Raw genomic sequence first — 13,263 nt, forward strand, 5'->3', positions numbered from 1 at the left:
GTCAGCACATCGGTGGTAGAGGCAGAAGAGCAATTCAGCATCATTCTTTTTTTTTTTTTTTTTTTTTTTTTTGGTTTTTCGAGACAGGGTTTCTCTGTGTAGCTTTGCGCCTTTCCTGGAACTCACTTGGTAGACCAGGCTGGCCTCGAACTCACAGAGATCCGCCTGGCTCTACCTCCCGAGTGCTGGGATTAAAGGCGTGCGCCACCACCGCCCGGCTCAGCATCATTCTTACGCTACATAGAGTGTGAGACCAATCTGGGACACATGTGTCCTGTCTCAAAAATCAAAAAAGAAAGGGAGGCGGAAAAATGAAAGAATGGGGGTGGGTGGGAGTAAAAGAATGACTTTTAGATATACTACCAGCTGGGCGGCATTGGCGCACACCTTTAATCCCAGCACTCAGGGGGCAGAGCCAGGCGGATCTCTGTGAGTTTGAGGCCAGCCTGGTCTACAGAGTGAGTTCCAGGACAGGCTCCAAAACAACACAGAGAAACCCTGTCTTGAAAAGACAAACAAAACAAAAAAACAAAAACCAAAAAAAAACCCAAATATGCACCAGGCAGCGGTGGTGCACCTCTTTAATCCCAGCATTGGGAGGCAGAGGCAGAGGCAGGGGCTCTCTGTGAGTTCAAGGCCAGCCTGGTCTACAGAGTGAATTCTGGGACTGTTAAGAGAGAAACTCTGTCTCAAAAAACCAAAAGAAAGAAAAAAAGAAATAATATATGCTTTTAGTTTATTTGGAGGTGGGGACTGTGAGTGTTGCTACCCAGGAGTTTGGGTGCAGTGGGGGATGGTCTCCCCGCAGGATATAGCAATCCTGCTCCTCTCCAGGAGAGCCGCTGCAGCTGAGCTTTGCTCAGCCCCCACTTAAGGGGCTTCCCAGCAGAGCTCTGCTTCTTCTCTGGCCTGAGATGATGTTTCTTTTGCTTCACTCTGCTAACGGGAAACCCCTGCAGAAATGTAGCAATCTCCTCCAGCTCCCGGAAAAAGTTACTTTTTCTGCTCCACCTTGTTCAGTCCCCTATGGCACGTTTCAGCAAGGTTCTTCTATTCAGCTCTACCTTGCTCGGGACGAAGGGATGTCTTAGCAAGGTTCTTCTTCTCTGTGCCAGTGAATGAACATCTTCACACCCAAGACTCTTTTGAGAAAGAGATTTATTTGGGAAGGAGTCGTCCAGGAGAGTGGCTGCCTCTACCAGGTGGAAAAGAACCAGCCCACTGTTGCTGGAGAATTTCTCTCCAGCTCCCGCCACCAAGTCCCGCCAGTCCCAGAGCCCATTTATAAAATAAACACACAGACTCTTACATTATTTAAACTGCTTGGCCATTAGCTCAGGCCTGTTATTGTCTAGCTCTTACTCTTATATTTAGCCCATTTCTATTAATCTTTGCTTTGCCACATGGCTTGTGGCTTACCGGTACTTTACATCTTCCTTGTCCTGATGGCGGCTGGCAGTGTCTCTCTCTCAGCCTTCCACTTCCCAGAATTCTTTTCCTTGTCCCGCCTATACTTCCTGCCTAGCCAATGGCCAATCAGTGATTTATTTACTGACCAATCAGCAACACACTTGACATACAGACCATCCCACAGCACTTCCCCTTTTCTTTTCTTAAAAAGGAAGGTTTTAACTTTAACATAGTAAAATTATATATAACAAAACAATTATCAAGCAAGAATTACAGTTACAATATTAAAGAAGAGATCCTATCTATCTTATATTTGTAAGTTTAAGGTTTTATATCTAACTTATCTTTTATTATAACTAAGGAAAATTGTAAGTATCTAGTCTTTAACCACATCAAAGACCTCAGAAGGGTATGCTACTACCTGAGAAATGGAGAAGGATATAAGCAACTTTTAGGAGTCTTGTAGGGTAGACAGAGACAGCTGGCAGCCTGGACAGTCATTCAAAGTTCTCTTGTAAAGTTGGGGCATCTGTCTTCAGCCCACAGGCCTAGAGTCTTTTATTCACTTTTCTCTGTGTCCTGTAGAATGTCTGGCAGTTTTCTCTGCAAAGCAGGAACCTGAAGGACCATTTTGTCAAGCAAAGTTCAGTGGTCACCTTTGTATGGGTCCTGCATGTCCAGTTGATCAGGCAGTCCAGGCAAGAACAGTTTCTTGCCCAAATGGCTATTTTTGTCAAGGTGAAGATAAACTCCATATGGAGTGTCTTCGATGCCCATCCTCCTCTCTGAAGTAAATCGGTGCTGTCAGGAGCAGACATGTCTCACTGTCCAAAAAGTCTAAACTTTTAAAACATTTTAAATGCCATATTCTGTAGGTCTTTGAAGTGTTTGAAGACCACCTATCTATCTGAAATATATCTATGTATACCTAGAAGACTTAACTAACATGGCTACAAATATTATCATAGATGACTAACTATTAATCTATTTTTTAATTATCCATTACAATTTTAAATGAGTTACATAAACATAATACCTCAAACAAGAATAGAAATATATATACAGTATAACAAAATTAAGTTTAAACTTGTATCAATAAACTAAAATCTATAGCGATGTAAAACATTTTAAACAAGTTGTTACTCTTTAAAAGTAGGTTCATTAATCTACCCTTTCATCCTATCATATCTAAACTATCCCCTTTTTTTCTTTAGAAAGAGATTGTATTTATAATCAACCTGCTTTAAATAAAAATATTGGTTTTTGTCTGTCCCACACCAGAGGGCTCTTCTGATTTGGGACATAAGAATCTCTTAACCATTTTTTTTTTTTTTTTTGAGCAATATGTCTGGGTTTAGAGGGGGAGTGAGCCAATTCCATCTCTAAAGCCAGCTTGGTATATTTGGGAATTTGGGCGTAGCTTCTCTTACTACTTCCTGCTGGAGGGGGGCGCTGTATCTTATGGAGACAGAAAGAAAATTTTAGGATCATGGAGTAGTCCGTGAGGCTGTATATCTGAGCCAGTTGACTTGAAACCATTCTGGATGTTGAATCATCTGGGCCATGGTGTCATTGGAGACCTTTCAGGGGGTCTTGGCTGGTCAAACCTGATGTATCTTAATCTGGAACAAATCCATAGTCTCTGGCTTTCTGTGGAAACAAAAGAGACTCTTTTCCAAAGCAACATATCCTTATATCCAAATTTTGAAGTCAAGGTATCTTTAAAGTATACATATTGGTTTAACTCAGCTTCCTTTACAATAAAATATTTCTCTGCAGTTAAGAATCCCAAAGACAACACAATCCAGATTCTCTGTGTAATATCCATTTTTACGTGGCTTATTTTTTATACTACCTTTACTGTCTCTTTAATGACTTTATTTTTTAAAACTATGTACTTGTTTCTATATATCACCTTTTTTGTCTCTTTCAAGCCTACGTATCTTTTACACACATTGTAAACTATTACATCTGAATCTGTCTTATTGTGAATCTCTTGCCTTAAACTGCAGCAGCTGTGGCTGCTGGCTCCGCCCACTTTAGCTTCCCAACATGGCGGTAGTCCGCTTTCCGCCAGCTCTGGGAGCCGTAACTCTCAGAAATAGTGGGTCTATGCTTTTACCAAAGTAGCGTGTAGCCCAGAAACCTCTTTTTTTGTTTTGTACCTGCAAAGGCTAAATCCACCACGCAGCTTAATGTGCCACTTGCAGAGGCCTGATTCCCGCCATACTGCAGGTTGAGCGCACACGCCAGGAACCCGCCAGTAGCTCAAACCGGCAGCTGCTGCTCATTTGAGAGAGACAATTAGGAAGCTGTTTTTAGCTCCGTTTTAGAATCTTTTTTCTCAGTTTTTAGGTGGAAACTCTTGCCACCACGTTGGACGCCATTTGTTGCTGGAGAATTTCTCTCCAGCTCCCGCCACCAAGTCCCGCCAGTCCCAGAGCCCATTTATAAAATAAACACACAGACTCTTACATTATTTAAACTGCTTGGCCATTAGCTCAGGCCTGTTATTGTCTAGCTCTTACTCTTATATTTAGCCCATTTCTATTAATCTTTGCTTTGCCACATGGCTTGTGGCTTACCGGTACTTTACATCTTCCTTGTCCTGATGGCGGCTGGCAGTGTCTCTCTCTCAGCCTTCCACTTCCCAGAATTCTTTTCCTTGTCCCGCCTATACTTCCTGCCTAGCCAATGGCCAATCAGTGATTTATTTACTGACCAATCAGCAACACACTTGACATACAGACCATCCCACAGCAGCCCACCAGGCAGGGTGGTTTATGTAGGATTTCTTAGGGGTGGAGTTTCTCCAGGGAGAAGATTTTCTGTCCAGGGATTGGTTAGTTTTTTATGCTCAGGGATTGGTTAGTTTTTTTGGGTTAGGGACAGAGGTGGCCCTGATTTCAGAGCCAAACTGTGTTTCTTTCACTGGCCTTTTTAGCTTTTTGGCTCTAATTCTAAGGCCAGGGCATATTTCTTTCATTGGCTCTGATTCCAGGGACCAAGTGTGTTTCTTTGGCACTGGTTTCAGAGTCAGGGCATGTTTCTTTGGTTCTGGGTTCAGGGATAAAGTGTTTCTTTCTCTGGCTTGGGTCCCAGATCCAGGCTGTGTTTCTTTCCCTGGTCCTGGGCTCCAGGGTCAGGGTGGGTTTCTTTAACCCCTTTCCCTACAGGGACTGACAGTCAGGCAGTGCTGGTGGAGAGCCCCGCCACTCTAGGAATCGGAGCCTCATTTTCAGATGTTGCTGTAATGGCCCAGTTGTGAAACAGTGGCTTATTAAAAACCTCTTGTGCCCTACTGCGCTCCTCATAGCCTCTAAGATTCTCATTTTCCCCAAACCCTTTTCTTTTAGGCTACCCAAGACTAGATCATTTGACAATCTGACCACAGCCTGTGACAACATGGTGCCGCTGGCCAGCCGGCGCAGCAGTGACCCCAGCCTGAATGAGAAGTGGCAGGAGCATGGGCGCTCACTGGAGCTGAGCAGCTTTGCTGGATCTGGGGAAGAGGCGCCTGCTGTGGACAGCCTGCGGAAGCCCAGCAGGCTGCTCGGAGGTGCTGAGCTCTCTGTAGCGGCTGGTGTGGCTGAAGGGCAGATGGAGAACATTTTGCAAGAGGCCACCAAAGAGGAGAGTGGGGCAGAAGAGCCTGCCCACAGGGAGCTCACTGAGGTGCCAGAGGTCAAAGAGGAGCCGCTCCTAGCAAAGGAGAGCAGGATGGTGGCTGAGGGCTCAGATGTCCTTTACCAAGAATCCAAGCTGGATGATGCTACTCTAAGAAACCATCTAGACCCCAGCCTGTCTTTGTTCTCACAGGATAGTCCTCAACAGCAGGATGGGCACAACGTTCTCTCTAGTTCACTCCAGGCTCCCCTCAGGGGAGAGGACTCCCAGGAGGTCCCTGTGGAACAGCCTCAAGTAGAGAATATTGCAGAGGACAGGGAAAATGTAGCTCCTGCTCTCCCGGTAGATGCAAAAGTTGGCCTTGGTACCTCACAGTCTAGTTCTCTGCTGCCTTCCCAAGTCCCATTTGAGACAAGAGGACCACACACAAACAGCTCCGTGCACATGTTGCTAGAAGATAAGGTAAAGTCAGAGAGTGGGCCCCAGCTCCATCACAGACCTTGCCTGGCAAGCAGTGGTAGGTTCAGTGGCAAGGACATGCTTCCCATGGCTCCAGAGCCCAGGTCTGCTGAGAGGCCCCAATGGGACTCTGTGCTATATAGGACTTCATCCCCTGGCAACACCCTCAGCCTGATGCGGGCTCCTTGTGCCTTGCCGTTAGACAAATGTAGACAGGGGATTGTGTGCAACGGTGCCCTAGAGACTGAAAACAAGGCTTCAGAACAGCCTTCAGGGTTTGGCACCCTTCAGAAGTACCCCACACCCAATGGGCACTGTGCCAATGGGGAGGCTGGGAGGAATAAGGACTCACTGAGCCACCAGCTGTCTGCCACAATCTGCAGCTCTGCTCACTTGTACTCAAGGAACTTGCACCACAAGTGGCTGAATAACCACTCAGGGAGGCCATCCACTACCAGCAGCCCTGACCAGCCTTCCCGCAGCCACCTGGATGATGATGGCATGCCTGTATACACAGACACAATCCAACAGCGTCTGCGTCAGATAGAGTCTGGCCACCAGCAGGAAGTGGAGACCTTGAAGAAACAAGTCCAGGAGCTGAAGAGTCGCCTGGAGAGCCAGTACCTGACCAGCTCCCTGCGCTTCAATGGGGACTTTGGAGATGAAGTGGTAAGTTAGGTCATGATTCCTTTAAAGCTATCCACAGAGACAACACACAGGCCAGGTGCTCTATGCACCCAATGCATGGTTATTGAAACAGATTTTGAAAAGACTAGAAAGGTCTTAAGTTGCCATGCTGAGAGAGATTGTTTGGGAATTAGCCTTGGCCATGGAGACGGCAGTCTGCCTCTTTTCTGCTGTACTGGCTTTCCATTCCTTCTAGGCAGTTAGGAGGCAGGGAGGGAGTTGATGCATGACATGGGGTCCTGTGTCAGCCCGGCTTTGAGGCTCACACCTGTAATCAAGCACTTGAGAGGCTGAGGCAGAGCATTTCCACAGGTTTGAAGCCAGCCTGAGCTGCATAGTGAGTTCCAGGCTAACCTGGGCTACAGAGTGAGACTCTGTCTCAGTTTATTCGACCACCAAATAAAAATACTGTATTTTTAAAAGGGCTTGCACACCTGTTCACAGTGGCATTCGTAGAGCAGTGCTAATACTGTTATGGTGGAGTGTTTGTCCTGCCTTACTTACTATTAAGCTGCCTGCTTTCCCAGACTCTGGGAGCTTTGAGAGCTTCGCTCTTTTCGAACAAGTGTTTGTGCCCACTCTGTGGCAGGTGCTGGCAGGAGAAATGGAGAGAAGGGATTGATTTGTTTTGTTTTGTTTTTGTAAAGCATTGTTGAGGGCTTAGCACTGATGAGGCTTGGTGGCTAGAAATGAGGGTGCCAGGGTTCTTGGGTTCCCAGAGGGGCTTTCTTCTTTGATGGGGCCTGACATTACAAGTGTAAGGCAGGTTCTGGAGTAATCATCTCAGATCCATTGACTTAAAGCCAAAGGACCTTCAGCTTTTTGTTCATGTTAATTAATAATGGTTTCTCAGTGTCCCCAAGAGTCCTTCAGAAAAAGGAGAGCACACCAAGTCACTGTGTTCATTAAGTGCTGGACTAGATCACCAGGCTCACCAGAACAGCTGACACAGAGGGCGGTCCTTCTCCATCTGGCTCACTTCACTTGCTCCTGGACCCTAAGGCCGCTTTTCCACTCAGTGTCACTCCACAAAGTTCATTAGCCTTCTGAGCCCGGCCTTCTCTGCACCTGGTCAGCCCAAGTCTGGATGGCTGGTGTCACTGCACATTTGGAACCTTAGCACTCAGACCCCAGTGCTCTCTTCTGCCTTTGGGAGGAGACAGGTTCATTCTGTTCAGCTGTGTTTGTTTGCCAACAGACTTCAATCCCCGACTCGGAAAGCAATCTGGATCAGAACTGTTTGTCTCGCTGCAGCACAGAGATTTTCTCTGAAGCCAGCTGGGAGCAGGTGGATAAACAGGACACTGAGGTACAGGCTCAGCCCCTGCTCTGCGTGCCATCCATACAGGTGTCCTACAGTTCTTCTCCGCTCCAATCCCTGCCCTGTGCCCCTCACCAAGGAAGAAACTCCCAGGAGACTGGAGCCTCTGCATCTCTGTCTGAGAACCCACATCCAGCAGTTCTAAGCCAGGGACACTCAGCAAACTGGCCCCCTCTCTCCATTGCCTCTGCCAGCTCTCATGGCAGCCCAGGTGCCACTGCTGCCATGGTGTCTTGGCCTGCTGCCCTGCTGTCACTGGAGCCCATGTAGTCCTTGGGACTCTTGCTCCCCCTGGTGTGACTCTGCTGATTGGAGCTGACTGGTCCACCTCCTGTCACTAACCTGGTCCCATGTATTTTGCAGATGACCCGTTGGCTCCCTGACCACCTGGCTGCCCACTGCTATGCCTGTGACAGTGCCTTCTGGCTCGCCAGCAGGAAGCACCACTGCAGGTGCCCGGGGGGGTGCTTTTCGGGTGGGGTGGTCTATGGAGTCTGGACTTGGAGATCTTACCAGCAATGTTCTGTGTGAGCTGCCCTTGGGGTCACATTTCTGTGCCTCTGAAATTGGTCCTTCCAGAACTGCATTTGGGAACTCTGTTCCAGTTCAGTGATCACAATTAAATTTTGAAATGTGGACATAACTTTGTTTGGTTTCTCAGATTGGTGAGATAACAGCTACCATGCAGATCATCATTTCTTATTTCCACCATAAAACTGATCATGGCTACTTTGAGCAAAAACAGTTTTCTAGCTGTGGGCAGGGAGCCTGATTTTTCTACTTCTTTCTGCTCCCTGATCCCTGTGCTACTGCTGAGCAGCTGTGGCTGGGGAGTAGTAGACACAGCTGAGGGCAGTCTCCAATCCTTGCTGCTCCTAACTTCTTTCTCCTAGGTTGAGCAGTGAGTAACTAAGGCTACTTTGCCCTGGCAAGGATGGTAACTGTCTAGTAGATGTTTAGTGTTCCAATAGGAAGTTTTTCATAATCGTACAGTGGCCCACATGTAGAAGTGAGCCTGGATTGAAAGTGATGGAAAAATCTCTTTGTAGACAGATGACACTCTTAAGACCATGGGTCTCCCCCACCCTGCATCCCTAGACCAAATGGCTTCTCCTCTGAGCTCTTTTTCCCCTCCTTTCAGGGACACTGACCGTGTTGATCAAACGTGGTGAGCATTTGCAACAACCTGTCTGTGATGTCTGCACACCCACAATAACTTCTCCACACTAATGCTGCCATTCCCTTCTCTGCACTCATTGGGCTGAAGCCTGTAAGGGAGAGCACAGGCAGGCAGGTGGGCATGGGGATCCATAGCAGCTGATAGAGACTGCCAGGGGCATGTCTGCTGCAGCCTTGTGCTCCCCTCTGGACTGTCCGGGCCACTGGGCTGGTACACTCTTGATGAGAAGTGGTGTTTCTGCAAGGCTCATCTTTCAGGGGAAGCCAGTGGGCTTCAGGACTTTTTTCTGGGGGAGAGGGCACAGTCATTCCTTGATGCCAGGATGGTACCAGTAACTTTCAAGTCAAATGGCATCGCTTCCTTGTTTTGTTTTTATAGAGACAGAAATGAACAAATACGATCTTGCCAGAGAATTAATTAGCACTCATGACTCCACTTAGGTTTTTCAGGGTCTCCAAAAGGAAGTCAGATAGAAAAGCATAATTGATCAAATTCATGTTGGGCTTTTTAAAAAGCTGAACTTCAGCAGGTATGCCAACCGAGTACAGGCGTTCAGAAGATTTCCTGTTCCAGTGTTCAGAATCACAAGTTCTTGCTGACTCATGCCTCTTAGAAAGTTGTAAAGTGCTTCCTACATTCTAGAAACGAAGGGCTTGTGTTCTGGCTCCCTGTCCTATTGCCCTGTGTCACACCTTCCCTTCTACAGTGTTGCTTTGTCTCATGTGGTCGTCAGTGTCCGCTCCTCCTGTGCTCGAGTGGTCCTTACCCAGTGTGGTCTGCATTCTGAGGAGCGTGGCTGAGAAGTTAGTGCAGAGGAAGCTTTCCTATTAACTTCCTCTTCTCATCTCTGGAGAGCTGTGTCAGGTACCTTGGAGTTTCCTGCGCTGAGCTGATGAGTGTTGGTTTGTACTTTAGGGCTCAGCAAGTGTAGGATTGTAAGGTGGGCAGAACTCATCCTGTGTTGGTTGCCTTTCTTGTATGTGTGCGATGGGCCTCTGGCTGGCTGTGCAGACCTGTGCTGCACAGATGCAAGGAGAGGGGAGCCTGGAGATGCATGGGGCAGGGCCGTGAACCATAGCTGACTGACCACTATCTAATAGGGATGTATGTTTCTCCATGGCCTGTCCTCCCACCTCCCTTTCACGCTGAGCATGTGTCCAGTGCTGCTTTGGCTTTTAGCTTTGCATGCTGCTGGCAAGAGTCTGCATCCAACTTGTCTCTGAGGCAGTGGCCATTAGGCAGGGTTCTTCATCGCCAGCTGGGCAGCATAGTTGTTTCTCTTCTTCGAGGGGTCCACAAGCCAACTCCTTTGACATTGGCCTCCCTGTGACCTCAAGCTACCCAGATGGCAGTACCAAGGTCAGTGCAGCCACTGGGTTTGTCCCCAGGTCAGGACTGAGCACTGAGCTGGCAGCTGCTTCAGTGCTGGGCTCGTTTACCCACAGAGAGCTCTCCTGAGCATCTTCCTGTGTATCTGACAGCCTTGTGCCAGAGTGGTGAGGCAGCCACATGTCATCCTTGGCCTGAAGTAAAAATGACTCCACTAGGTAGACTTGTCTTCCTACTCGGCTTCTCCTGGCCCGGAGAAATGAACATGTTTCTTGCACATCTAGACTACACACATCATCAAATGCTGCTTTCTGAAGTTGGGTTTTCCCACGAAAACCTAACAGCTGAAACTAATGTTGTTTTATTTCTTTTTGTCTCAAGGAATTGTGGGAACGTATTCTGCTCCAGTTGTTGTAACCAGAAGGTTCCAGTTCCTAGCCAGCAGCTGTTTGAACCCAGTCGAGTGTGCAAGTCTTGCTATAGCAGCCTCCATCCCACAAGCTCCAGCATTGACCTTGAACTGGATAAGCCTATTGCTGCCACTTCAAACTGAAGCTCAGTGACCTGGGGTGGCAGAGGCCATGCTGCTGTTCTTTAACAGGCTCATCCAGAGCCTGGGCAGTCAGAGAGGCCCATACACTTTGGAATGGGGGCATAGAACAACCTGTACAGAGATTGGGATGTACCACTGGATTGTAAATTGATTTTTGTTTCATCTTCCCTTCCCTTTCCACACTCCCTCTTTGCCTTCTAAAAAGAAAAATGTCCCCAGTTGTCTTCTTTTTTTTTTTTTTTTTAAATGGAAGCCCAGAGGTTGCGGTTACCAGGCCCTATAACTGCTGAGCTGTTTGCTGTCAGGCATGCTGGGGGGATGGCTCAGTGCTTCCCAGTGGAAGGAGCCAGAATGAAGAATGAGACAGCAAGACAGAAAGTCAGCCTACCATTAGTGACCATTCCTCACATCACAGTTGTGTCAGAGCTGACCGGTAACCCTTTGCTGCTGGGGAGGCTGGAAGGACCTTTCTGGAGAGTGCTGTTCCTGAGAGAGACAGGGCCATCCCACCTCATAGATAAGAACAGGATGGCATTGGGAGGAAGGGCACATAGAGGCACCCCACAAGCCTCACTTGGAAAAGAGAGGTATGTGCTTCTATTGAGTTACTGAGGGGCTGGGTGGCTGACATGTTGGCCCACATGGATTCCATCTTTAACTTGACCAGATTGGGTAGGGCTCCCTTTGCCTCCTTTGGCTTCCTAAACACCTAAAGGTGCAGACTGGCCAGAATGCAGTGTCCTGCTGATGTGGTCAAGGCCTGCACTGAGCTAGGCACCTGTGAGCTCTCTCTGGGGCCTGGTCCCACAAACAATCTCTTCCTCGGCCAACAGGGAAATCCAGACTCAGGGTTCCACAAGTCCCCCATTCCTAAAGCAGACCAATCATGCATCTCCCCTTGAGGGACAGAGTCCCACAGTTACAAAGCTCTCCACACAATCAGCCCTCCTCTTCCCCTACTTCTGGGGGCAGAAGGAAGGACCCAGGAGTCCCCTGTCCTGCTTCCGGCTGTCTTGAGTGGTCACGTGTCTGGCTTTTGCTACCAGTGAAGAGTCACTTGGTGACTTTAGGGTTCTTAGAAAATGGCATGAGGAGATTTGAGGTACCTTTCCTCAGTGACCTTTGATGTGGTCCAAAAAGAGCCTTAAACCAGTAATTATCTGTGGTGGAGGTGGGTGTGGGAAGGGTGGAGAGCAGTTCTGGTTTGTGCTTTGAATTGCTGGCATCTATGTTTGTGCCTTCCCCACCCCCGGGGCCATGCTTGGCTCTGCTAAAAGCCGCAAACAGATAACAGCAATTGTAGTGTGAGGGCTGGGTGAGGTTGGGGGGACATCCTGGCCTGTGTCCATGCCCCTCTCCTTTGGAAACTGTTAGCTGGCCATGGGTGTTCTGTGTCTCAGGAAGGTGGTTCTGCATGTTCCCGAGTGGGTGCAAGAAGCCCAGAAGCCTTTCCTAGCACTGTTGGCTGAACCGAAGCCCAGGGTATCAGAGCATTGCTCATTCCTCCAGCAGCAAGTCACGCAGAGGCCTCGTCTAGTGAAACAGGGTGAAGTTTTCCTCCATGCTTGCTGTGGTCTGGAGGTGCGGGTGGGGGAAGGTTGGCATAATTGAAGATTGTGAAGTTCCTAGTGACAGGTGCCAAGAGGTTATGATACGGGTTTCTTGGGTCTGTTGTACAGTGTGGATAAATGCTTGCAGCTCTTAGCCCTTTTTGATCAATGAAGCACTTTTTTATTAATACTTTCTTTGTATGTAAAGGAGGAACCGTAACTCTCCGTAGCTGTACATATAACCCTTTTCTCCTAAAGAGGAGTCAATGCTCCTATATTTTTCATTTTTTTGTCAAAGCAAGAAGTAAATACTTTAGAATTGTTAAATATATAGATAAAGTGAATAAAGTTGAGTGTCCGCACGGTGGCATCTGCTAATGAGTTCTAATTCTTTGCCCTGTAGTTTAATCTCTTTGTCCTTTTACCACCACCACCACCACCACCACCACCACACACATAGGAGAACTGGTTTGAGGAGCAGCTGGGAGTTTGACCTTTGGCAAAGGAAAATGACACATTTCAACTCTAGACCTCGGCAAAGCGACTTCCCAACATGCCCAAGCACTCAAAATCATTTCCTTCATGAGGTCTCCCACTTGGGCACCCTAAGAACCAGCTGCACATCTATGGTAGTTAACACTACCTCTGGCCTCTTGAGTCTCTCTGCCTCCTCCTCTTGTAGACAGGCTGGCACATGTGTTAGCTGGAGCCTTTGTAAGGCTGCTGACTGAGAGGGCACGGGTCCGAGACTGTTCGCAGGGCCTAGCCGCAGCTGCTGCATGCCAGAGGCTTTCTCAGAACCACTTCGGTACCTGGCACATAGCAAATTCGGATTGAAAGGCAGCCATTGAAGCATCTACTTGTTTTCCGGCAACCAAAGAGCAGTGAGCACACTTAACCACAGAGTCATCTTTCCAATCTCTGGGCTGTGGTTACATTTATTTTTCTCTTCATTATGTGCCTATGTGTATGTACATCTGTGCATGTGGTGTGTGTGCCACGGCACACATAATGGTGATCAGAGGAAAATCTGTAGCAGTTCTCTTTCAACCATACCATGTGGGATCTGGGGATCAAAATCGAGTTGTCAGGCTTGGTGACAAGCACCTTCACCAGCTGTGCCATTCTGTCAGCCCAGTCTTTTAAA

The 13,263-nt window shown here is 47.9% G+C and overlaps 1 protein-coding gene across 4 annotated transcripts in view; it reads left to right on the forward strand.

Moving 5' to 3' along the window:
* Positions 1 to 12,483, forward strand: part of Mtmr3 (myotubularin related protein 3) — a 134,326-nt gene extending 121,843 nt beyond the window's left edge. Inside the window, exons 17-21 of one of the 4 annotated variants that reach the window (XM_059275564.1) lie at positions 4,767 to 6,165; positions 7,382 to 7,492; positions 7,868 to 7,956; positions 8,646 to 8,672; positions 10,395 to 12,483. In XM_059275564.1, coding sequence (XP_059131547.1) covers positions 4,767 to 6,165; positions 7,382 to 7,492; positions 7,868 to 7,956; positions 8,646 to 8,672; positions 10,395 to 10,566 — 1,798 coding nt within the window. In that variant the 3' untranslated portion in view covers positions 10,567 to 12,483. The remainder of the gene's footprint in view (positions 1 to 4,766; positions 6,166 to 7,381; positions 7,493 to 7,867; positions 7,957 to 8,645; positions 8,673 to 10,394) is intronic. The other 3 variants (XM_059275565.1, XM_059275566.1, XM_059275567.1) reach the window with 3 other exon arrangements.
* Positions 12,484 to 13,263: the final 780 nt, after the last annotated feature.

Source organism: Peromyscus eremicus, chromosome 10 (assembly GCF_949786415.1).
Source record: "Peromyscus eremicus chromosome 10, PerEre_H2_v1, whole genome shotgun sequence".
NCBI lineage: Eukaryota > Metazoa > Chordata > Mammalia > Rodentia > Cricetidae > Peromyscus > Peromyscus eremicus.